The sequence below is a fragment of the Giraffa tippelskirchi genome, chromosome 11, assembly GCF_054371585.1.
Source record: "Giraffa tippelskirchi isolate mGirTip1 chromosome 11, T2T-mGirTip1v1.2.pri, whole genome shotgun sequence".
Classification (NCBI taxonomy): domain Eukaryota; kingdom Metazoa; phylum Chordata; class Mammalia; order Artiodactyla; family Giraffidae; genus Giraffa; species Giraffa tippelskirchi.
The window spans coordinates 109,441,037-109,467,346 of record NC_137285.1 but is presented as its reverse complement, the minus strand read 5'-3'; the positions used below and the strand labels follow the sequence as shown (position 1 = coordinate 109,467,346).

Genomic DNA, 26,310 nt, shown 5'->3' with positions numbered 1-26,310 from the left:
TCAAATGAGTCAGTTCTTTGCAACAGGTGGACAAGTACTGGAGCTTCAACTCCAAATTAGTCCTTCCAATAAATATTTAGGATTGATATACTTTAGGATTGACTGGCTTGATCTCCTTGCAGTCCAAGGGACTCTCAATAGTCTTCTTCAATACCACAGTTCAAAGGCATCAATTCTTTGGCACTGAGCTTTCTTTATGATTCAACTCTCACATCCATACTGCTGCTAAGTCGCTTCAGTTGTGTCTGACTCTGCACAACCCCACAGACAGCAGCCCAGCTGGCTCCTCTGTCCCTAGGATTCTCCAGGCAAGAACACTGGAGTGGGTTGCCATTTCTTTCTCCAATGCCTGCATGCATGCTAAGTCACTTCAGTCGTGTCCGACTCTGTGCGACCCTATGGACAGCAGCCCACCAGGCTCCCCTGACCACAGGATTCTCTAGGCAAGAATACTGGAGTGGGTTGCCATTTCCTTCTCCATACATGACTACTGGAAAAACCATAGCTTTGACTTTATGGGCCTTTGTTGGCGAAGTGATGTCCCTGCTTTTTAATATGCTGTCTAGGTTTGTCATAGATTTCTTCTGAGGAGCAAGCATCTTTTAATTTCATGGCTGCAATCACCATCTGCTGTGATTTTGGAGCTCAAGAAAATAAAGTCTGTCACTGTTTCCATTGTTTCCCCATCTATTTGCCATGAAGTGATGGGACCAGATGCCATGATCTTAATTTTCTGAATGTTGAGTTTTAAGCCAGCTTTTTCACTCTCCTCTTTCACCTTCATCAAGAGATTCTTGAATACCTCTTCACTTTCTGCCATAAGGGTGGTGTCATTTGCATATCTGAGGTTATTGATGTTTCTCCTGGCAATCCTGATTCCAGCTTGTGCTTCATCCAGCCTGGCATATCACATGGCATAGTCTGCAAAGAAGTTAAATAAACAGGGTGACAATATACAGCCTTGATGTACTCTTTTCCCAATTTTGAACCAGTCTGTTTTTCCATGTCTGGTTCTAACTGTTGCTTCTTGACCCTCATACAGGTTTCTCAGGAGGCAGATAAAGTGGTCTGGTATTCCCATCTCTTTAAGAATTTTCCACGGTTTGTTGTGATCCACACAGTCAAAGGCTTTAGCCTAGTCAATGAAGCAGAAGTACATATTTTTCTGGAATTCTCTTGCTTTTTCAATGATCTAGCGGATGTTGGCAATTTGATTTCTGGTTCTTCTGCCTTTTCTAAATCCACCTTGAACATTTGGAAGTTCTATGTTCACATACTGTTGAAGCCTAGTTTGGAGAATTTTGAGCATTACTTTGCTAGCGTGTGAGATGAGTGCGATTGTGTGGTAGTTTGAACATTCTTTGGCATTGCCTTTCTTTGGGATTGGAATGAAAACTGACCATTTCCAGTCCTGTGACCATTGCTGAGTTTTCCAAATTTGCTGATATATTGAGTGCAGCACTTTCACAGCATCATCTTTTAGGATTTGAAATAGTTCAACTGGAATTCCATCACCTACACTAGTTTTGTTCATAGTGGTACTTCCTAAGGCCCACTTGACTTCACACTCCAGAATGTCTGGCTCTAGGTGAGTGATCACACCATCGTGATTATCTAGGTCATTAAGATCTTTTTTATATAGTTCTTCTATGTATTCTTGCCACCTCTTCTTAGTGTCTTCTGCTTCTGTTAGGTCCATACTCTTTCTGTCCTTTATTGTGCCTATCTTTGCATAAAATGTTCCCTTGGTATCTCTAATTTTCTTGAAGAGATCTCTAGTCTTTCCCATTCTATTGTTTTTGTCTATTTCTCTGCCCTGATCACTTAGGAAGGCTTACTTATCTCTCCTGCTATTCTTTGGAACTCTGCATTCAGATGAGTATATCTTTCCTTTTCTCCTTTGCCTTTCGCTTCTCTTCTTTTCTCAGCTATTTGTAAGGCCTCTTCAGACAACTATTTTGCCTTTTTGCATTTCTTTTTCTTGGAGAAAAAGCAGCAATTTAGTCCAGCAAATATTTCTTGTCTCCTTTGTTTATGCCTACATAATTTCCTGGATGTGTCTCAGCTATCACACTTACCGTGTGCATTATACATTTTATTTTTTCAGGACCCATGTCATTTCCAGACATGTAGTAGAGATGGATATAATTATGATATAGGTTAAGCTGCTATAACAACAAAGATGACTAAAAGTACAGTTTGTTTCTTTCTTACATAAAATTCCAGGGAGGGGGCCAAAGACTTGTAAGGCAACTTAACAATACTGGGGATCCAGGTTCTTTCTATCTTGTTGTTTTGTGATCTTTAGTAAATAAATTCCATCACGTGATCTAAAATGGTTATATTAGTTTCCTATTGCTGCTGAAACAAAGTGCCACAAACTTAGTGGTTTAAAATAACTAGAGGGGTGGGATGGCGGGGGTGGTGAGAAGGTGGCTCGAGAGGGAGGGGATAGATGTATACTTATGGCTGATTCACTTTGTTGTACACTGAAACCAACACAACATTGAAAGCAATTATCCTCCAATTTAAAAAACAACACACCTAGAGCCAAACATCCTGGAGTGTGAAGTCAGGGGGCCTTAGAAAGCATCACCATGAACAAAGCTAGTGGAGGTGACAGAATTCCAGCTGAGCTATTTCAAACCCTAAAAGACGATGCTGTTAAAGTACTGCCTCAATATGTCAGCAAATTTGAAAAACTCAGCAATGGCCACAGGATTGGAAAAGGTCAGTTTTCATTCCAATCCTAAAGAAGGACAATGCCAAAGAATGTTCAAACTACCATACAGTTGTGCTCATTTCACATGCTAGCAAAGTAATGCTCAAAATCCTTCAAGCTAGGCTTCAGCAGGACATGAACCAAGAACTTCCCAGTGTACAAGCTGGGTTTAAAAAGGCAGAGGAACCAGAGTTCAAATTGCTAACATTTGTTGGATCATAGAATAAGCAAGAGAATTCCAGAAAGACATCCAGTTCTGCTTCATTGACTGTGTCTTTGACTGTGTGTGTCATAACAAACTGTGGGAAATTCTTAAAGAGATGGGAATACCAGACCACCTTACCTGACTCTGGAGAAACCTGTATGCAGATCAGAAGGTAAGTTAGAACTGGACATGGAACAATTGGCTGGTTCAAAGTTAGGAAAGGAGTACGTCAAGGCTGTATATAGTCACCCTGATTATTTAACTTATATGCAGAGTATGCTATGCTAAATGCTGGGCTGGATGAAACACAAGCTGGAATCAGGATTGCTGGCAGAAAGAAATATCAACAACCTCAGATACGCAAATGATACTACTCTAATGACAGAAAGTGACAAGGAACTAAAAAGTCTCTTGATGAGGGTAAAAGAGGAGAGTGAAAAAGTGGGCTTAAAACTTAACATTCAAAAAACTAAGATCATGGCATCTGGTCCCATCACTTGATGGCAAATAGATGGGAAAAAAGTGGATTTTATTTTCTTGGACTTCAAAATCACTGTGGATGGTGACTGCAACCATGAAATTAAAAGATGCTTACTCCTTGGAAGGAAAGCTATGACAAACTTAGACAGCATATTAAAAAGCAGAGACATAAGTTTGCCAACAAAGGTCCATATAGTCAAAGCCATGGCTTTTCCAGTAGTCACGTATGGATGTGAGAGTTGGATCATAAAGAAGGCTGAGCACCACAGGACTGATGCTTTTGAACTGTGGTGCTGGAGAAGACTCTTGAGGGTCCCTTGGACAGCAAGGAGATCAAGCCAGTCAATCCTAAAGGAAATCAAGCCTGAATATTCATTGTAAGGCTGATGCTGAAGCTGAAGCTCCAATACTTGGCCAGCAATGAGAAGAGTTGACTCATTGGAAAAGACTCTGATGCTGGGAAAGATTGAGGGTAGGAGAAGAAGGGGGGCGACAGAGGATGAGATGGTTGGATAGCATCACTGACTCAATGAACATGAGTTTGAGCAAATCTCGGGAGATAGTGAAGGGCAAACAACAACACCATTATCTTACAAGTGGCCTTACAGGCTAAGGCTAAGATTAAGGTGTTGGCAGAGCAGCATTCCTTTCGAAGGCTTTAGAGGGTAATTCTTTCCTTGCCTGTTCCAGCTTCTAGAAGCTACCTGTGTTCTTTGGCTCATGGCCACATCACTTTGACTGCTGCTTCTGTAATCAGTTTTCTTCTCTGACTTTCCTGCTTCCGTTTTTTCCTTTATGGACTCTTATGATTACGTTGGGCTTACCTAGGTAATGCAGAATTATCTCCCTATCAAGATCTCTAAGTTAATCCCACCTGCAAAGTCCTCTGTGCCATGTAATCCACAGGTGCTAGAGATTAGAAAATGGACATCTTTGATGGCCCATTATTCTGTCTAACACAGATGGCTACTCCAGCTCCTGTCATTCACCTTTATTCCAACCAATGGGGAGGAGGAAAGGAGAAGTCATAACCAAGAAGTTGCTTACAAATTACTTCCATTCATACCCCACTGGTCAGAACTTACTCACATGGCTACAGATAGCTGCAAGGGAATCTGGAAAATGTAGTCTTCTGGTCAGTTTCAGTCTAAAAATTATATTAGTAAACAAAACAGCAACAAAACAAACAAACATGTGCCATAAGAGTGCAATCAGGAAACTCCAGACTATAGGAAACTCTGCAGGACAAACAACCCAGCTTTTGTTTTTTCGGCCATATCACATGGGTTGTGGGATCTTACTTCCCAATCGGGGATTGAACTGGGCCACGACAGTGAAAGTACCCAGTCCTAACCACTGGACCACCAGAGAATTCCTTAAACAGCCCAGTTTTTGTTTTTCAATAAATAAATCACAAAGGAAGAAAGATACTGAATTTAGATTTACAGGGGCTTAAAAAAGATGAGCTAATCACAATGTGTAAGCCCAATTTGGATCATGATTCAAACAAACACAGGAACAAGTAAAAACATATCTGATATAACTGGAAATTTGATTATTGTTTGAATATTTGGTGGTAAAAGGAATTACTATCAATTTTTTAAGTAGCCTGATGGTATTGTGCTTATGACAACAAAAGTTCTGATCTTTTAGAAATACACAATCAAATATGCACAAGTGAAATGATAAAATGTCTGAAATTTGTTTAAAGACAACAGGAGGGGAAAAAGGGGACAGTGCATGAACTGGTCAGGTTTGGATATGAGCTAATGGTTGTCAGAGCCGGTAGCCGGGCTCATTATGCTGCTATGTCTGTTTCTATGTTTGAAGTTATTCATAATTTCAAAAAAACTTAAAAAAAAAAAGTTTTGGTTAGAGAGGGAATAAGAGGCAGAGGAGGGGCTGAATGGACAGGGAGCATATTTGATGGGTCCAGCAAGACCCCAAGCCCAGACATCTCTTTCCATGTTCTTCCCACCTCCCTGGCTTCTGGGACAAGCCACTGAGCCCCCAAACCCAAACAGCTAAGGAGAGACAGTGAGACCAGAGACTTCTGAGCCTGGCAAGTCAGGGGTCAGATGTCAGGGCAAAGGTGGCCACCTTTTGACAACAGAGAAACCAAATCAATGCCAGCCCCTGGTGACCTTGCAATTGCCCATGTCCAGCACATGGGAGTGTCCCTGCTTGGAGAGCATAAAGTGGGGGAAAATTGATCCTTACCTATTCAGAGAATCCTGAACATAAAGGACCCTCAAGAAGCCATCAAATCCTTTCCCCTGTCTCCAAGATCTGGGCTTCCAAGAGCTGGCCAGATGTGTAGAGCCAAGAGACCAGAGTTCCCATCCCAGGGCCTCCATAGCTAAGCATTCCTGAGCCCTGGACAAGTTGCCTAGAGCCCCGGGCCTCAGATTTCTACACTATACAGCAAGGATGAATGTTGTTACTGGTGTTGGGGTGGGGCAGGGCCACTGGCCACTGAGTTGGACGCTCTGCTGGACCCCAGCCTTTTCCGGGGCTGCCTTCCGCAGAGCTGCCTCCTCTGGCCTCTCCCAGCCCCCACCCCCTGCTCTGCCCGCTCCAGCCTCGCTGCGTCTGTCATCAGCCTGCTCTGCTCCCCTCCCTGGGCCAGGCTTTGTTTGGGGGCGACTGGCAAGCTGCCCATGTGCACGGTGGAGGCGGCAACACCCACTGCGGCAGACAAGGCTTCACAGCTATATTGTTCCCCACGTTTCCAGCAGCCCTTCACCCGCCGTGGCCCCCAGCTCCAAAAGGTTCAGAGCCCAGAATAACCAGGCCAGGCCCCGCACTGCCCCATCCTCACCCCACCCACTGCTTACTCAGAGTTTCCATCCAAAGGGAGAACTTGCCAGGCAAAAATAATTCCCAAGCCCCTACTGAGCACCGTGAGATGGGCCTCACTCAAGGATGCCACAAGCCTTGGCATATTGATCCCTTACAATCCTGAGACATGGGCACTGGGAGTAGTCACGTTTTACAGCTAAGAAGGGTGAGACTTGGAGAAGGGAAGTGACTTCCCCCAAGGGAAGTGAGGGGCAGGGCCAGCATTTGAGTCTTTGTCCATCGGACCCTTAAGTCCAGTGGAGGTGCTGGGAGCACGGCCCCAGGCACCAGTGACCCAGTCTCTGTGTCAAAGAAGGGCAGCACCATATTCTCCAAGGCCAGGTTCAGACAGGGCTTGAGAGAGGGTGCACCACACCTTCGAGCAAAGCCGAGGACTGTGACATCCACAGCCCCACCGTGCTCCTTGGAGTGGGGACCCTCAAGTTAACTGCCCTTCCAGTCTGAGGAACAGGCTTCCGAAGCTATGCTGAGCATCCCCCTCACTCAGGGTTCCCTTTCACTCACCCCCCCACCCTGTTGGGCCAGGGGACAGATCAAAGGAGAGGCCTCTGCTCTGCATGCCAAGAAGGGAGGCCCAAGAGGGAGGTGGGGAGGCCAGGCAGGCAGGGACCCCTGGCCAGACCCCTTCCTGAATGGGAGTAGAGACAGGAGTTCAATGTCTCTCTCTTTGTCCAGAGAGTGAGCCCCAAGTAGGGGTGTGGAAGGATTCAGCGCTGGGCATCCAGCACAGCAAACACTCCGGTTTGGGCTCCAATCCAGCCTCTCTCTTCTGTACAAGGTCGCTGTCCTCCTCCTGCAAGCCCTCCTTACACCACTCTCTGCCCTTGACTGAACCCATTGTCCTACCTGGGAAACTAGTGGGCTTCACCTAAGGAGAGGGCCCATTTATCTTTCTAGGGGGGGCCTGAGACCACAGGTGCCAAATGACCAGAGGAACCCCAGGTAATGTCAGCTGCATGGGGACATCCTCTGGCCTGGCTTGGGCTGGTCTCTAAGCCTGGAATGCCTTTCCCTTCAGTAATCATACTGGGAACCTCTGCTCACCCTCCAACACCCCAGGAAGAAGGATTCCCACACATCCTCCTTGGGGCAGTCTTCACAGCTATCCACAGGAGAGTTCCTTGCCCCTTTGAGGGGTGTTTTGAGGATTCATTCATGGGTCTTCCTCCTCTCACTAGATGGAACTCCCAGAGACCCTGTCTGAATCAGCTTCAGATCTTGCTGCATTGCCCAGCTTGGAGCCTGCAACCAGAGTGGGTGCTTACAGAACACTTGAGGAATGGAGGGAGGGATAGGCCAGTTGGGGCACCTGGGCCATAAATCACTTTCACAAACCAAAGGGGAAACAGCAATCGAGGAGGCTTCATGGAGTGGGGCAGGATGTAGGGCGGAGGCAGATGACAGATGTCCAGGGTAGCCTGGGTACCAGTCATGAGGCTCTCTGCCGTCTGTCTCTCTGCCGGGAAACCCCTGTCCTGGGCGCCACTGGCCAGGGGTGGGCAGGTTTGGGGGAGAGAATTAGGCTTCCCCCAGGCGCCCGATCTCCCCTCAGAGGCGTGTGGCTGGGGCAGCTGCTGGGGGCAGCAGCTGGTGTCTGTCCCTGGAGCCCAGCGGCTGTGTGTGCCTTAATCCTGGTTCCTTGGAGCCCCTAGGCTGGCAGGTGGGCTGATTAGGCAGAGAGGAGGCAACGGGAGGAGGTGGGGAGCTGAGGCCCCTCCCCAGACCCCACAGCTGCCCACTGGATCCTGCCACGTGTGCCGGCCCTATGGCCGGGCCCGCCATCACTAGCTCTCCCTTCAACCCTGACGTGGAGGCCTGACCTTCTCTCAGCAGGAAGATTCAGCTTAAAAAGTTCAAGGTAGAAACTGCAAGAAAAAGATGGATGCCACCGCCAATATGCCCCCTTAATATCTTTTTTTCTGGATGGAGCAGGGAACATCCAGGCACATAGGTGGAGACAAGTGTTTATAACTGAGACAAAGGTGTAGATGTTGTTCAGTCACAAGTTGTGTCCAACTCTTTGCAACCCTGTGGACTATGGCACACCAGGCTTCTTTGGAGTCTTCTGGAGTTTGTTCATGTCCATTGAGTCAGTGATGTCATGAAACCTTAAGTCAGTGACGTATCTAAGGTATAGTTGTACCTGGTCCAGAATATGAGTGTGTGGGACACAGGAATGTTCCACAAGGTTGGTGTGCACAGTGTGAAAGGTATACATGTTTGCAAGGTATACATGGAGTGTGAGGTATACACATTGAATATGATGTGTAACGAGTTTGAGGTGGACATGGTGTAAGAAGTATGCACAGTGTGGAAGATACATCCTCTATATGGGATATACAGATGTATGAGGTGGGCATGGTGTGGGAAATACAGACAGAATATGAGTCGTACATGCTGTGTGAGATGTGCCCAGAGTGTGACTGAGATGTCCATGGAGTGTGAGGTACACGCAGGGTGACAGATGTCCTTGGTGTGTGAGGTGAACAAAGCATGAGGGGTGTCCATAGACGCATGGAGGAATGGCAGTGAGGGCAACGGTCCTTCCAAGGAAATGCGCCTGGCAGCTCTGTCCTGGGCCCACACACTGGACCATTGGCACAACCTCCTGTGGGCTGTCATAGGCAGAGGAGACAGACAGACATCTGGTTTTTCACAGATCCTTACGTGCGCAGAGTGGAGGATGACTTGGAGAGGCCTCTTTCTCGGCCCTCTGCAGCATCTACACCATCTTAGCTCAAGGACAATGGGCATACTTTGGTAATACTATTTCTTGTGCCTGACTTAAATCCATGATGCTTTAAGTTAAACTTGCATTTTAAAAATTATTTTTGAGAGTATATTCGGTGAGGATGGTAAACTCTCCTTCCATGAAGTTCTCCTCACCCCAGGAGCCTAAAGCACTCAGGCTGGAAGGCTAATTAGCTCCTTCCAGAACCCTGCCTGCGTTAGCACCTCTAGTTATTAAGCTCTTGTCACCTTATTTGTGCAATTTAGTAAACCAGAGTGAGTTTGTACTTCAGACTTCAGGAACCTGGGTCCACAAAGACCTCTGTGCTCACCTCTGTGACTGAGAAAGGCTTTAATTACATAAAGGATAAGCTTGAAGGGCAAGAGACTGTATGAGTGAAGTCCTTAGGTCTTTCCAGAAGCCAGGCATCAGTGGTTTATAAACTTGGCCTCAGCTTTCCCTGCCTCAGTCAAACAGTCAGGGCTCCCATTAATTTCCCTTACCTGGCTTCTCAGGGCTTGGAGAAGAACCTGGAGGTGTGAGGTATACCCAGAGACTGAGGTGTGCATGCAGCAAGGTGCACTTGGCACCTGTGTGAGTTGGGGTAGGCAGGGTGAAAAGCTCTGCAACCTGTGGGAACACCTGCCCCTCCCTTCCTTTGGTGCCAAGCTCTCTCTCAAGCCTTCCACCCACTCTGTCAACACTCAATGCCCAGTACACGCGTTCCTGTGTGAACAAAGCATCACATCCTCACCTCACCCTGTTGTTACAAGTCACCCATCCAAGCCATCCCCAAGCCCCATCTCACGCCACCCTCTCACCTTTAGCCTGCCTACAAAGCATCAGACATTCAGGCCAAGGGCTCCTAGAACAGCAGAAGCCACACCTGTCTCTTCCCCAATGAATCATCTGCTCCTGGCGGAGACAGTTATCCTAGAGAAGATACTCAACGGTGATCTGTTCTCCCCACCCAGAACTTTCTTCCCCAGATGGGCATGAGGCTGGCTCCCAAGCCTCTTTTACCTCTTTGCTCAAATGTCACCGTGTCAACCTGACCCCTCTGTTTAATTCTGCCCTGGCGCCCCAAGTCCACTCAGCCTGCTCCGCTTTTAATATCTCTCTGCCTCTTTACCTACTCCATGATTTACTTATTAGTATGTTTATTGTTTACTCTTAGTCTACCTGTTAGAATGTCAGCTCCACAAGGGTAGGGAACATTGACTGTTTTGTTCTCTGCTTATACTTCCTGGCACAGAAGGTGAGCTGCATAAATATTTGCTGAATGAGTGAATGAATCACAGAGCGGATGACCGGCACTGGGCATTCGCCCCCACAGTGCACACAGCACCCCAGGAAGCCCCACCCTGCACATGAGGGGGTGCGGGTTACACCTCTCATTTGTGGTCTCCCTGTCCCCTTCCCTGTCCAACTCCAAGTTGGACCCCTTTTCTCCAACTGCCAGTTCAACTACTAAACTCCCAAGCCCTGTTTGTATGTGGAAGGCTGGGGAGTACTGCAAAGCGGGAAATATGGCCACCTGTGGAGAATCTCTGGGACCCTGACCCTGAACCTAGGACCACATCTATTACTGTCCTCATCAACCCAGACTGGCCTCGGTGCAGGACTAGGGCTCTCGTTGGCAGAGACAGAACAGGGTTATCGAGGTGGATCCAGGGACAAGAAGGGGAAGCCGGGAGACAGAGAGGGGATCTGAGGCTGGCCGTCCCCCACCTGGCCCGGTCCTGTGTTCACCCTCTGGCCCTGTGGCATGTCCCCTCCCCCAGCAGATACATGGCCTGTGCCAACCCCGGGGGAAGAGGCCACAGGTCCAGCCTGGGCAAGGGCAGGGTGCTTGAAGACCGGGGCAGGTGCAGGCTAGATTGGGTTTCCAAAGGCTATATATATATATAAAGGCTGCTGGGTGCCCTGGAGCTGGCCGCTCCCTGAGGGTGCAACTCTGTGGGGCCCAGCCAGGCATGCATTCCTGCCCAGAGGCCGGCTCTCCATTTATAGCCCCACGCAGGCAGGCCAGGGGAATTGAGGGGGGAGGACTGGAAAGGGTGGAGAGAGAAGGGAGCCCTCCCTCCCTACCTGCCGCCAAAGGAGCCCCTCATTGTAAAGACCAGAAGCAAAGCTCAGGAGGGGTGAGGCGTGACCTTGCTCCAGATCACACAGCCCACCCCTCTGCTTAGCCTTGAGATGGAAAGAGAGGTGCTGGGGGAAGCCCCCTTTGTAGGCCCCTCAGTCCACTGCTGTTGGCCTCTCCCAGGACAAGTCCTTGACTAGACTCTACAATATAAGAGCTTGGACACTTTCTGCTTCCAGACTTGACATCCTTTTCCCTCTCTGCCCCCAAGCCAGCACTACAACTAAAAGGTGCCAGGTCTCTGGGCAGACACACTTCTCCCTGATCTTTTGGCAGCAGGGATGGGATGATGGTGTTGGCAAACCTTTGCCAAAAGATGTGGTGGCATGTCCAAGAGAGTGACCCCAGGCAGGCATGGTAGCCAGCCCTGGAGAGGCCTGTAAAGGTCACCAAGTTCAGTATTTCCCAAGCTCTGCAAGCAGCAAAAGCCTTGCAGCAAACAAAATCCCACTTGGAAGTCTAATATAAAAATGGCATCGTATCCCCAGAATGTGTATGCGTTTTAAAACCATGCTTCCTATTTCCAAAGAAGATGAAACTACAAATCAAGTTAAAAACTGCCAGTGGGGTTTAGATTTCTAAGCGAAAAGAGATAAAATATTAAACGTGTTTGGTAAGTTTGAACATACAACATTTACTTATTGTAAAGGCACCTTGATGACAGCCCTGAGGTGGTGTTTATGAATGCAAAACACAGAAAGCAAAGTTGTGATCGTTTAAGTCTCAGAATCCAATAACTTTCTGTGTTTTCTTTGCTTGCTCAGGTTTGAGAAGAATCCAGATTTGCATGAATAAACGGCTTGAAGAGCTTTACTTGGAAATCTCAGGTTACCCTTCAATTAAAGAGTTTGATTCATTCATCCAAGAAACATTTATTGAGTGCCCACTATGTGCCTGCCTTCCCAGCTGGTGCAGTGGTAAAGAATCTGCCTGCCAATGCAGGAGACCTGGGTTCGATCCTTGGGTTGGAAAGATCCCCTGGAGGAGGAAATGGCAACCCACTCCAGTATTCTTGCCTGGAAAATTCCATGGACAAAGGGGCCTGGCGGGCTACAGTCTATGGGGTCGCAAAGAGTCAGACACCACTGAGCGCACACACAGATACACACACACACACACACAATGTGCCAGGCATTCTGCTGAGGCTTGAACCAGTGGGAAGAAATATTTATTTCAAACTAAATTACTAATATGAAACTATTCACATTCCTCATTGTAAATGTAAGTCAAAGGAAAAGACTCAAGTTTATTATAAGCACCAAATCTTCCTATCGTATGCTATGACAATATTGCAGCAGGCCATGCATATTTGATGAACTAAAAGATCATGCTTCAGGCAGATGGACCAGAGTCTTGCCTGGGAAGAGTGACCCAGCATGAACGTCTAATCATGTATGTGACTATTCTGTTCAGAAGAAATACAAGCAGCCTCATTAATGACACTTTTCAAGATGTTCAAATATATGCATAGAGATTCAAGGCTATGAGGCCACCCTTTCAGTCATTTGACATTTATCAAGTTCTTACTATGTGACAGCCACTCTGATGGTTTCAGAGAATACCGTGGTGAACAAAGCATCCTTGACTTCTTGAGGCCACATCAATCAATGAACAAACCAACTAAGAAGTTAAGAGTGGCTATGCTAAGAAGAAAATGAGCAGGGTGACGTGACTCAGCTACCACAGAGAGGATGGTCAGAGACATCCCAAGGAGGCAAGTTTGAGCTGAGATCTGATATATAAAAAGCAGCTAATCTTGGGAAGGGCTTGGTAGAGAAGCAGCAAGTATGAAGCATCAAGGTAGGATCATGCTCAGAGGGTTGGCAGACAGGAAAGGAGGTCAGGCTAGCACAGACTGATCAAAGGGGATGATGGGTCCAGGCGCAACTGCAGAGATGGGCTAAGGCCAGTTCACGTAGGGCCTGATAGCCCAGGGTGGGGAGATGAGAGTTTATTTGAAATGCAATGGAAAGCTTTATGGAGCTTGAAGGAGGACAGAAATATAATCCCATTTACATGTTTAAAAGATTATTCAAGCTGCTGTGTAGTGAATGGACCCTACTGGGACAATAGTGGAAGTGAGAGGAGGAACCAGGAGGCTATGGTGGGCATCCAGGCCAGCTGTGTGGCAGTGTAATCCAAGATGGTTACAGTGGAGGTGCAGAGACTTGAGCGATGTCTTAGAGGTGGAGTGGTCAGGCCACCCATGGGCCCAGGCCTCCCCTTTGAAACTCCAACCTCGTAAACCCCTTCCCTACTTGACCTTCCTACCTGGATGTTGAAAATGCATTTCAAATTTTGTGCCATCCTGGACTCCGGGTCTGCCACCCACAAACCTACTCTTCTCCAATTCCATTCTTCCAGGAGTCATCCAAATTTCTCTTTTTGCCTACATCCAATCACAAATAAATCTTGACGATTCCATTCCAGGGGTCAGCACCATGACCACCCAGATCTAAGCCACCATCACCGCTCACTTGGATTATTTCAGTGGCCTCCTAGTTGGTCTACCTGCTGTGCCTTTGCTCTCCATAGCTAGCTTGCTCCTGTTAAAATGTAAGTCAGATGGTAACATTCTTTGCTGCTCAAGCTTTCTGGTAACTTTTCATCTCAGAATACAAATCCTTTGCTCTCTCTCTGACCCCATATCTTACCACTGTCACATTTGCTCATTCTGCTTCAGATATACCAGCCTCCTTCATGTACTTTAAAGCTGATAAACAGTCCTGTCCCAGGACCTTTGCATGTGTTCTTCCATCTGACTCCAGATAGCTGCTTCTGCCCTCCCTTCATTTTGGTCTCTGCTCAAACAGAATCAAGCTAGAGAGGTCTTCCCTGACCACTCCACGCAATGAAATAATCTCCATCACTTTTTTCTTTGTCTTGCTTTATTTTCCTTCATAGAACTTATAACCTCCTGACATCATACATTTCCTTGCTTATTTGTTTATTATCTGCCAACCAACCCTACAGTGTGAGCACCGTGAGAGCAGAGCCTTGGTTTTGTTCATTGCTGTATCCCCAACACCCAGACCAGTATCTGGTACATAGTGGACACTCCATGAAGTGTGCTGAATGAGTAAATGAAGATGGTGATATGGACTGAGAGGAGGTGAGCACTTCTGAAAGAAGTGGGAGAGAAGTAAAGAAGATAGGGCTCCAGAAGAGAAGAGAAAGAATGACTTCTCAGAGCGCAGAAGGCCAGTTCAGACAGCTTCCAGAAGTTAGTGGGAAAGGAACAAGGATCATTCTTGCTTATATCTTTGGGCTCCAGGAGGAGAGACACAGTAAGGGTGTCTGGTCCAAGAGATCTCTAGCCCAGGTGTTGAGAGGAAGGTGTGGACTGAAGTTTCAGGAAGAGGCTGAGCCACCCTACAGGAGTGGAGAGGGAGCCCACCCCAGAGCTTGTGAGAGAGCCAGAGTTCCAGGAGTGGCTGCCTCCTCCTTCTATTACTAGTCTCTCCCGTGGTCCTGGCTGGGGAGAAATGCCTTGAGGCCTCCACAGGAGCCTAGCCCTAAGACTACCTTGGCCTCCGTGGGAGCTCAGTGCCCCAGCTGACAGCGGAGAAGGCTGCAGGAAGCACACCTTCCAGGTGTCCAGCTAGTGTCAACGACAGAAGCAAGACTTCTTGTTAGTATATCCTTGTACCTCGGACTGAGGGCTTCCACATCTTTGCTCTCTTTAGATTCTCACCACCACCGCAATCACTCTGAGAGATCGCTATTAATATCCTCGATTTACAAAGTGGGGAAACTGAGGTTCAGAAGGAGATGTGACTTCCACAAAATCACACAGGAAACTGTGGGGTTCCGGTCATTGGTCTGCAAACTCCGCTCTCAAAGACTCCACCCTGAAGTCGGGTTCTCAGGTGGCCTGGCGTTCTAAGCCTTTGCGCAATGAACTTTCCCTGCGCGCAGTGGAGGCGCGCCAGAGAGGAGACGGACTTTTTTCCCCAGCAGAAGAGACATCGCGGCAGAGGCCCGCACTGGACCTCTCCCTGCGGAAACGCGCAGGTTGAATTGGGCAGAAGTTTGCCTCCTTCCCTCCAGACTGGGACAGGCCCTGAGTTTGGAGAGATTGGCACGAAGCTTCAGCAGCCATCATCTACTCCTGTGTAGATGCGGCCGGGTTTACAAGCGAGCAGAGAAAATGGGTCCGCGACCCAATGAGTGATTCCCTTGGCAGGAGCTGGCCAAGTGGCACGACCTCAACGTTCAGTCTCAGGTTCCCCGACTTGGACTGAGTCTTACCTCATTTTTCTGCCTCTGCCTCTAACTTTCTGCTCTCTCAATGTCTCAGCCTCTTGGGTTTACTAACTCAGCTTTGAGTGTACCTCTGCCTTATTGACGTGTGTCTCTTTCCAAATCTCTCCTGATCTGATTTCTACCTCTATCCTGCTCCTGGGTCCCCACAAATCAGTGGACTGAGGGGACCCCAAAGTCAGCCCAAAGGTAAGCGCGCGTTGCCAGCGTTTCCCGCGGAAACACGAGGAGTCCAGTGCTGGAGAAATTTGGAAAGAGTGTGCCCGGGAGGCAAATGCAGTTGCGTTGGGCTGCCAGCCTCTGCCTTCCTCCCCGCCTGGGGAGGGGCCCGAGCGCTCGCGCGCTGGTGTCAAGGGGTAGGGGGCTGGCCAGTCTCGGGCCCCTGCTGCCACCCTGGGGATCCCAAGCTCCTCCCCGCTCTGTTCCTATTGGCCTCGGGCGCCCCCGCCCCTAGCCGCTAGCTCTGGCTCGGGGGCCCTTAGGCTACTATGGGATAAATAGCCCTGGGAGCCTGGTGTGAAGGTAGGGGTGGGGAGGCCTCAGGGCGCTGCCGCGGCTCTCCTCGCCGTCCGTCCCTCAGGCGGGACAGGACCGGGGAGGGTGGGGAACAGCTGGTTATACATTCAGACCCTCAGTGCTTTGCTATCTCACTGCCGGGGCTCCAGAACCGCAGCAAGTTTCTGGTAACCCCTGCCGCTGCTGCTGAGGCTGGGCAAAGCCAGGACCACGCCGCCCCCCGCCGGGATATGGAGCTGCTGTCGCCGCCGCTCCGCGACGTAGACTTGACGGGCCCTGACGGCTCTCTCTGCAACTTTGCAACAGCGGACGACTTCTATGATGACCCGTGTTTCGACTCCCCGGACCTGCGCTTCTTCGAGGACCTGGATCCGCGCCTCGTGCACGTGGGCGCGCTCCTGAAGCCCGAGGAACACTCGCATTTCCCTGCAGCCGCGCACCCGGCCCCGGGCGCGCGCGAGGATGAGCATGTGCGCGCGCCCAGCGGGCACCACCAGGCGGGCCGCTGTCTACTGTGGGCCTGCAAGGCGTGCAAACGCAAGACGACTAACGCCGACCGCCGCAAGGCTGCTACCATGCGCGAGCGGCGCCGCCTGAGCAAAGTCAACGAGGCCTTCGAGACGCTCAAACGCTGCACGTCTAGCAACCCAAACCAGCGGCTGCCCAAGGTGGAGATCCTGCGCAACGCCATCCGCTATATCGAAGGCCTGCAGGCGCTGCTTCGCGACCAGGACGCCGCGCCCCCTGGCGCTGCCGCTGCCTTTTACGCGCCTGGCCCGTTGCCCCCCGGCCGCAGCGGCGAGCACTACAGCGGCGACTCGGACGCGTCCAGTCCGCGCTCCAACTGTTCCGACGGCATGGTAAGGCCAGGACCCTGGGCTAGAGAAGTGCGGGCAGCTCTTGGTATATCAGGAATGTGTTTACAAGAGGGCGAGGAGCTGGCCCTCTGGTGGGAGGGTTGGGCGGGGAACCTTCCAGGGAGTGGACCCCCAGTGGCGTCCACTGCCACCCCCAGGCAGCTGTCACTGGGGTGGCCTAGGGCTTTGGGGATGCACAGGAAGAATACGATCCACCCGATTGGGGGCACTGTTAGAACACTGCTGCGCCAACACGAAGATCTGCTTTTTCTCCTCTTATCCCTATTGCCAAAATGCAGATTTGTGCTCCTGGGTGACTGTCTGCCCTCTCTTTGGCCTGGCATGCTGCAGACAGCTCCTGCCCACCCTTGCTCCCCAACCCAGACAGAACCGGGTCCGGAACTCTCGTGGCTGAGATTTGGGGAGTTGGGGAGTCGGGGAGGAGTCGGCTGCAGGGAGTGGAGCTCCTGCCCGGCACAGTTCCCAGGCCTGACTCGGTCGCCCTTTTCTTTTGCAGATGGACTACAGCGGCCCCCCGAGTGGTGCCCGGCGGAGGAACTGCTACGACCGCACGTACTACAGCGAGGCGCCAAACGGTGCGTATTTGCGCCTCCTTCCCACATGCCCTTTTGAGCTACCCTGGCTTCTCTTTATCTAGGACCTCCTTGCCCCCATCCTGGAAGATAGTACCGGGAATGAAATACTAAGCATGTAGTTCCCTCCTTTTTCATCCTGAAATTTCGTGGGATTCTCACGAACTCTGACTGGCCCTCAGTTTCCCCGTCTGCCCCAAAGCACCGAGCTCGGCGGTGGGAGACTTGTGCACCCCTGCATACTAACCTACCCCTCCCCGCGCAGAACCCCGGCCCGGGAAGAGCGCTGCGGTGTCGAGCCTCGACTGCCTGTCCAGCATCGTGGAGCGCATCTCCACCGAGAGCCCCGCCGCGCCCGCGCTTCTGCTGGCCGACGCGCCGCCGGAGTCGTCTCCCGGCCCGCAGGAGGCGGCCGCCGGGAGCGAGGTGGAGCGCGGCACCCCTGCCCCTTCCCCCGACACCGCCCCTCAGGGCCTCGCGGGCACGAACCCCAACCCGATTTACCAGGTGCTCTGAGGGGCTGGGCGGCCGCATCTGGGGGCGCCGCTGTCCACGGGCCCGAGGGATGGTGCCCCTAGGGTCCCTCGCGCCCAAAAGATTGCGCTTAAGTGCCAACCCCCCTCCTCCCAACAGCGCTTTAAAAGCGACCCTCTCGAGGCAGGAGAGGCGGAGAACTATTGTGTTTCCGCCTCCTGCACCCCAGGGCGAGGACATGGCCCTTTTTTCTTTTCCCCCCACTCAGCGCTCTTCCCTGAGACCCGCTGTGGTGGCCGTTTGATGTTACTCCGTGGGCCAGAGCTGACCCTTGAGGAGCCAGGCCCTTCCTCTTCCTCGCCCCCTCCCCCATCGGGGGATGGGACCCACGCAGGCCTAAGCCCCGCCCCAAGACCCCCGACCGCTTAAAGGGGCGTGCCCCTCCTTTCGGGAGCCCCCTGGGGACTTCAGCTGTTTCCCGCCGCTCCCTTCCCAAGTGTAACAGGTGTAATGGTAACCACTCCCACCCCCCACACCCCACCCCCGGTTCAGGACCACTTTTTGTAATACTTTTGTAATCTATTCCTGTAAATAAGAGTTGCTTTGCCAGAGCAGGAGCCCCTCGGGCTGTATTTATCTCTGAGGCATGGTGTGCGGTGCGACAGGGACTTTGTATGTTTATACGGCAGGCAGGCGAGCCGCGGGCGCTCGCTCAGGTGTTCGAAATAAAGACGCTAATTTATACCGCGGTGGCTCCGGCTTTCGCTAGGGTTGGGGACTGAATTTTGACAGCGAGGGACATCTGCAAACTGGGCCAGCTGTACCGCAGCGACCCCTGTAGGCGGCAGACGGACTGCAAGGAGGAAGCTTGGGGCCTGTGGGAGGGAGGGGAGTGTATGGTTCCATTGCGTGAGGAGGTTCTTCTGACCATAACAGCACATTACAGCACACAGATCAGTAGTTCTCACGTCAGTATGGATATTAGAGCGATCTGAGTAGTTAATAAAAGGTCCATGAGATTCTGATTTAAAGTATTTGCCCTCTAGATCCCTCCAGCCAGGTACTGGTATTTTTCAAAACTACTCAGTTGATTCTGAAGTGCATACGGTTGAGAATCACGCTCCTCCAGACACAGAGTGAAGCCAGGTATGGTGTCCAGAAGGATCTCTGGAAAATTATGTCCCCTAGATGCCACTCGAAATCCTCATAGGTATGATAAATAAGGTGCTTACAGCATTATGAGGAAAAACTAAATGGGTGTGAAGGGGTACTGCCAGGCTCTCGGTGATAGGTGTAATCACAAAGGGACAGCATGGAGGGCCAGGCAGGCACAGACACATCTACTGTAAGTACCCCAGCACTTAGAGCATCTTGGCACTGTCAGGTCTCATAAGAAGACACCAGTCTAGAGCCTGCAAGGAGAGGGGAGCGTGCAAACCTGTGGTGTCACAGGGGGCATCAGTGCTCGTTTCAAGCTATAAACACCCCGAGAGCTGAGAAGGGGCTACTGATTTAGTCAGGGTGCTGGGGAGGGCTTCCTGGAAGAGGTGCCACTTGAACTGTGTCTTGAGAAACAGAAGACAACACATGCACAGTGCCACAGACCTCCACCCCCCCCACACACACAACACACTCAGGGAACACACACACATAGAGGCACCTCTGGGAAGGCACCCTGGAGGGACAGCTTGCAAAAGTTCAGCCCAACCCCACCCCCTAATTCACATATACTTGTCACCAGGACCTCAGTGCCTCCTATAATCCCACTCCTACAAATGTTTTTTTTCCCTGAAAACCTTACAGGCCCACTTTCAAGGGCTCTTCTCACCCAGGAGGGGCAGGTTTGGAGAGTGCCTGGGGAATGCAAGACATAATAGCAGAAGGAAGAGCTGGGGTTCTGCTCTCTGCTCTAGGACAGCCTCAGCTCTCCCCAGTGCAGGGCCCCCGGGGAGCCATCCAGGGCTCTTTGCTGCTACTAATGATTCTCCACTTTTCACCTGGCTGCCACCCCAGATGTGCCTTGGGGTTCTTTACACTCCCTTGAGACCCCTTGGGGCTCATTCATGAATTCATTCATTCAAAAGATGTCAGGTCCCAGGCTGGGTGAAGACAGAGACTCGTGGACACAGTTCTGACCTTGGGACGCACCCAGACATTTTGGGAGGCTGGATCTTTTAGCAGCTGGTTACTTGGCTATGAATTAAGTGCTAGAATGGGGACGTATGTGGAGAGGAATGAGTAGGAACAGAAGGTATAGACAGCAAGCACCCCCTAATAAGAAGCTTGAAGGAGTTGGCCAGGAAAGAGGAGCCAAAGAAGGATGCTCCAAGGTGAGGATATAGCAAAGGCCAAAGACCTAGAGGTGATAGAAAGTAAACTATGCCTTCACACAAGGGGCCAGAGGTGAGATGGGGAAAAGGCAGAGGTGGGGCCACAATGGACTTCAGTTAAGCTTTATCCTGAAGGCCACAGGGAGCCATAGAGGAATTTAACCAGGGGAAGGATACAAAGAAATCTGTATTTTAGAAAGACCAGTCTAATCTGGCAGAATGGATAGGAGGGAACGAAACTTGAGGCTTGTCAGGAGGTCACCACTGTTGCTCAGAGGAGACATGGTGTGGCCTGAACTGGGGTAGTGATTGGGGATGGGAGAGAAAGCACAGGAATAGAGACAGTGGTGCCAGATAAGGTGTAGGTGTTGACAGGACAACGGAGAACCTTGAGGGCAGAGTTCCTACCTTCATACATCTTAAAGAGGCAAACAGCCACTAGACAGAGACTCAAGTGATGTTAGAAATGGTGAGTAATACCATAAGGAGAAATAAAGGAAGGGTGCAGTGAGAGATGATGATGGAGTATGAGAGAGTAATCAGGCAAAGGGAGGAGGAGACAGAGCTTCTGCACTAAGGAACCAGCAGCCTGGAGGGTTATAGACTCCAGTATATAAGAAGAAGTCTCCAGTAGCCTATAGGGTTACTATAGCCTATAGAGAGCTAGTGTGCAATTTGAAAAGGGGGTCTATTCTTTGCCAGGACACTGTCCTACACCAGGGTTCATGGCTAGGGACAGAGAGCAGGCTGGACTTCAGGCCTCACTCACCTCAGTGACCAGGTCCACTGAACTCTTCACAGAGCCTTGTGTCTGGAGGCCCTGAGGAATGAGGGAAAAGGAGGAACCAAGGGTGACTCTGGGCTCTGGTTTGCTTCAGGGTGGCAGGTGGTGCTGTTACAGAGATAGAGACCTCTGGAGAAGAAGAACCAGGCATGGGGGCAGATTTGGTCAAGGACATTACGGTTACAAGTGACAGAAATCCAGTTCAAACAAGGTTAAACCCTACAAGGGATGTGTTGGAAGGACGAAGGGCTGTTCACATAAAGGAGCAGGCTGCAAGTACCACAGCACCCGTGGGCCTTGAGAGTTGGGATTGGAGCCCCTCTTGCTCTTCAGTACACCTCCTTCTTGCCTTCTCTCTCTTCTGGTCCATATTGGTTTTCTGCAGCAACTCAGGGAGTTACCTCACCATTTAACTCCAGTTTGAAAATTCCCAGAAAAAAACTTGAACTAGATCAGCTTAAATCATGCATCAGGATTTGAACCCAGGCAGAGAGGTTCCAGAGACTGCATGCTTAGCGGCCCGGCCCTAGAGCCTCTGCAGAGGAAGTAAGGAGAGAGGAAGAGAGCACTTCAGGATGCAGGGGAGTAGCTAGAGAGCAGCCACCAGAGTGGCTCAGACGGTAAAGAATCCGCCTGCCAATGCAGAAGACCCGGGTTCAATCCCCAGACTGGGAAGATCCACCGGAGGAGGCCATGGCAATCCACTCCAGTATTCTTGCCTGGAAAATCCCACGCACAGAGGAGCCTGGCAGGCTACAGTCCATGGGGTTGCAAAGTCAGACATGACTGAGTGACTAACACTTTCAGCTAGAGATCGAATCACCCCATGGATGATGGGGTTTGAGGTCCCCTCCTGACCTGTTCTTCATCTCAGTTCCCTGGGCATGACCAGAGGTGGGGGTCATCTAGCTGAACCCCATTTTCAGTGTAGACGAAACATCCCTCTTCTTGGGGCCATTTTCACCTGGGCTGGATCTGAGGAGACACTGGGCCATGCTCTCCATAGAGACATGTGTGTCTCTACACACATGTGCTCACACAACAGCGCACAAGTCCTCAGAACATACCGTCAAAGCTGGTGTACCTGGAAGCTAAGGACGTTTAAGCTTTAGGTCCTGTCCCTGGCATGAAAAGCCCTAGAAATAGGTTCACATGGCTTAGTTTTTTTTCTTCACATATTTCAAAGTAAAATATTTTAGGAAACTGGTTATGACCATTGTTTCTATTCTGACTTCCCCCCTCATGTTGGGTGGCATTTATGGGCATGTTGAGCTCCTCTCAAGAGATATACATCTTGTTTGGGTTTAGTGGAATATATTTTAAATAAATGAAATATAAAACAGAAGCAATAACAATGAACAATGAAATAAATTACAATGATTCTGACGCTGAGAAGACAATTGTACCCCCAACATATATTTAGGTCATACCAAATGTAGCTGTTACCTTTGTAAGTTCAAGGCATTTTTCTTAACTTTGAACGGGCTGCATTCTTCATATTTAAACCTGTCTTTCTTATCAAAGCCTATCTGAGAACTCTTTTAGAATTAATAAGCCTTTTTACATGTGAAAATACTGTATATTTTGTTAGTGTAATTTAATTCCTTAAAATTTGAAATATATTTATAATCTATTGAATAATGATTAAATACAAATTTTTGCTTTCAGATTCTTTGTTAGTATGCTTAAAGGTATAATTTTATTCTGTCTTCATTAGAGGAATGATGATAAATTGAAATTTCATTGTTAAAAATTACTTTTTAAAAGGATGCTACTCCTGTAGCATTAAATTTCATTATCTTTAGCATAAAGAGAAAATGATTATTTTCCTGTGGAGATAGAGTGATACAGGCAGTGCTGTAAACATTATTCTCTTAAGAGTTATGCAGAGCCATATATATGTTTTTTAAAATATTTTTGATGTAGTATCCTAGGACAAATTATAAATGGAATTGTCTCTTAAGCATTCACTTAATTCTTTACTATGTAAAATAATACCAGTAGAAAAAATGTACTGGCAGGTTTTCCCTGGTAACGAACTCACCTGCCAATGCAGGAGATGCAAGTTCCATCCCTGGGTTGGGAGGATCCCCTGGAGAACAAAATGGCAACCCACTGCAGTGTTCTTGCCTGGGAAATCCCATGGACAGAGGAACCTGGCAGGCGATAGTCCCCAGGGTTGCAAAAAGAGTCTAACACGACTTAGCAAGTAAACAACAACAAAAAGCAATTTATTAAAAGAGATAACTTTTGAATGGAGTTATTGATAAGACTCTTGCATTGTTCGGTAATCTAATCAACAAAGAAGAGTGAATTATATGAACATATTGGAAAACGATTTAAGTTTTTTGCTGGTCTAACACAAAATAGTGACATCAACAAAGATAGAATAAAATTCATAATATGCCACTATAACAAGACCTTAGCATCAACAAATTTTTAAATGAACATTACCGATTTAAAAGCATTTATAATTAATCACCACACAGGAAAACTCAAAATACCTTGAACTCCTATAGTCCACAATGAGAGAAATTTCATGGAGCTTCTGCCAAATTTGACAATTTTAAAAGTGTACGTTTTAGATACACTTTCCAATAGATGTTTCCAATAGAGTGGTAAGCCTGAAAGAAACTTTCCTAAATTATCAGTGATATGAAAACAAGTTTTGATCAACTGTATTGAGGGAGAGACTGAATTAGCTCTCAATTATTTATATAGAAAATGATATTATAGAACCACACGAAGAGGCAATTAAAGAATATACAGCCTGATGTATGTGGAAAGGGGTGGGAAAGACTGAAAAAGGCAAAAAAAAAAAAAAAGATCCAGAAGAGGAAGGCAGAAAGGATGAGGAGATGAAAAGGAAGAGAAAGACCAAAATGGTGATGGTGATAATGATGGAAAAAAATAAATTGGTTCTAACTCAAGTTTTTTCTCTCCTATAAAACACTTAAATCCTCGGCACACAGCTCACTGCTATTAAGGGGGGCAGTGTGAGGCTGTGTAGTATTTGTTTTTATACCATACAGCATCACTTGTGTATAGTTAACTTTTTTTTTCCAGATAACATTTAACTGTGGGTATTAATTCATAAAGAACTTTCCTGGTAGAAGTGAGGAGCAAGTCCCAGCTGATGTCAATGGCCACATGTTTTCCAGGATGTGGGCCTGGCTGTGCCCCTGACCAGCTCTGAGACCTTGGAAATGTGGCTTCACCCTCTTGGACTTGGGCTCTCTCTCCATGTAATGAATTAATGAATTTAAAAGGTATGTCCCAGTTCTGAAACTAACTTAAAGCATTTCAGAGAAAGAAAAAGATAACAAAATAGGTCGTCTACAGATAAGGGAGCTGGCATCATGACAGATTCTTCTTAACATAAGCAAATTATTTATAGCCTCCTGGTTTACTGATCCTTCTTTTACTTTTCACAATTAAAAAAAATGGAATACAATTTACATATCACAAAATTCACACTGTTAAAGTGCTGAATTCGATGGTTTGTTTGTACTATAGCCACAGCTTTGTGCAACCATCATCATTATCAAATTCCAAAACATTACTCCCCAAAGAAACCCATACCACTTAGCAGTCACTCCCCACTCTCTCTCCTCGCCCCAGCCCGAGGCAACCACTCACTTATTTTCTGTCCCTATGAATTTGCCTATTCTGGACATTTTATATGAATGGAACCACACACTAGATGGCCTTTTGTGTATGGCTTCCTTCACTTAGCATGTTTTCAAGGTTCATCCATAGTGTAGCAGCTTAAAAGTACTTCATTCCTTTGTATAGCTGAATAATATTCTACTGTATGAATACATCATATTTTGTTTATCCATTCATCAAGTGGTAGATATTTGGCTTGTCTCCGTTTTTTTAGCTCTTATGAATAATGCTGCTATAAACAGTCATGTACAACTTATTGTGTAAACATATGGTTTTAATACTCTTAGGTGTATACTTAAAAGGGAAATTATTGGGTATATCATAACTCTATGTTTAAATTTTTGAGAAACTATCAAAGTCTTCCCCAAAGCAGCTGCACCATTTTACATTCCCATCAGCAATGTATGAGTGTTCCAATTTCTCTGCTTCCTCAATAAGCACTGTTATGGTCTTTTTATTCTAGTCGTCCTAGTGGGTGTGAACTGTGTCTCATTGTGGTTTGATTTGCATTTTCTTAGTGACTAACGATGTTAGCATTTTTTATGTTCTTCTTGGCTATTTGTATATCTTCTTTGGAGAAATGTCTATTCAAATCTTATGTCCATTTTAAAATGAGGTCATTTGTATGAGGGTTCTTTATATATTCTAGATATTAGACCCTTATCAGATATATAGTCTGAAAATATTTTCTCTCATTTTATGGGTTGTCTTTTCACTTTGTTGATATTGTTCTTTGAAGCACAAAAGTCTTTTTGGTTTTGCAGTCCAATTTATCTATATTTTCCTTTCGCTGCTTGTATTTGAGGCATCATATCTAAGAAACTATGACCTAATCCAAGGAAGAATTTTATAGTTTGAGCTCTCACATTTTAGGTATTTGTTTAGTTTTAGTTGATTTTTCTAGATGATCTGAAGAGGAGATCCAACTTCATTCTTTTGCATGTGGGCAGCCAATTGTTCCATTGCTATTCATTGAAAAGACTCTTCTTTCTTCCACTGAATTGTCTTGGCACCCTTGGCAAAAATTAAATGACTATAAAATGTATGGGCTTATTTCTGGACTCTCAATTCTATTCCATTGATCTGTGTATCTACCCTTATGCCAATACCACACAGTCTGATTACTGTAGCTTCATAGTAAGTTTTGAAATGAGGAAGTGTGAGTCCTCCAACTTTGTTCTTATTCAAGATTATTTTAGCTACTCTGGGTCCCATGCATTTCATGAATGTGTCTGAATAACCCAGTCCTGGTGGTATTTTCAGTAGCCACGAACCTTGCCCGATACACTATGGGAGGCTATAAAGTGGCATGTAAATTTAAAGCAGATTTATGTTGATGCACAGAAAAAAATAGTTATAAGGGAGGATGATGATTTTTTTTTCATTTTCAGCCATATTTGATGAAGCTTTCATACAACAAATGTGGTTTTGTTAACTGAACATCATTTGGTAATTGCAAAAAAAGTTGCAACTGTTTTCACTGGCATTATGAATGCTTCCAAGTAAATACAGCATATTTGAAAGTATTATGTAGGTGTGTTAGAAAGTTAATAACAATATTAAGCTATTATTTTTCTGGATTTTTTAAAACATTTTTAGTGTTTGTTGGCTTTCTAAATTTTACATTTGGTCCTGATTTCTTCTCTAAGTCTCAATAAATATTCACTTTTGTATACAA

General features: G+C 47.7%; 1 protein-coding gene across 2 annotated transcripts; it reads left to right on the top strand.

The window, feature by feature from the left end:
- Positions 1-15,933: 15,933 nt before the first annotated feature.
- MYOD1 (myogenic differentiation 1) lies at positions 15,934-26,310 on the top strand. 2 transcript variants are annotated; one of them, XM_081538281.1, is made up of 3 exons: positions 15,934-16,785; positions 17,300-17,378; positions 24,125-26,310. In XM_081538281.1, exons 1-3 carry the CDS (start codon positions 16,156-16,158, stop codon positions 24,157-24,159), a joined length of 744 nt encoding a protein of 247 aa, XP_081394407.1. In that variant the 5' UTR covers positions 15,934-16,155; the 3' UTR covers positions 24,160-26,310. The 2 variants fall into 2 exon arrangements, with proteins under 2 accessions (XP_081394407.1, XP_081394406.1); XM_081538280.1 differs by lacking the exon at positions 24,125-26,310 and adding an exon at positions 17,641-18,593.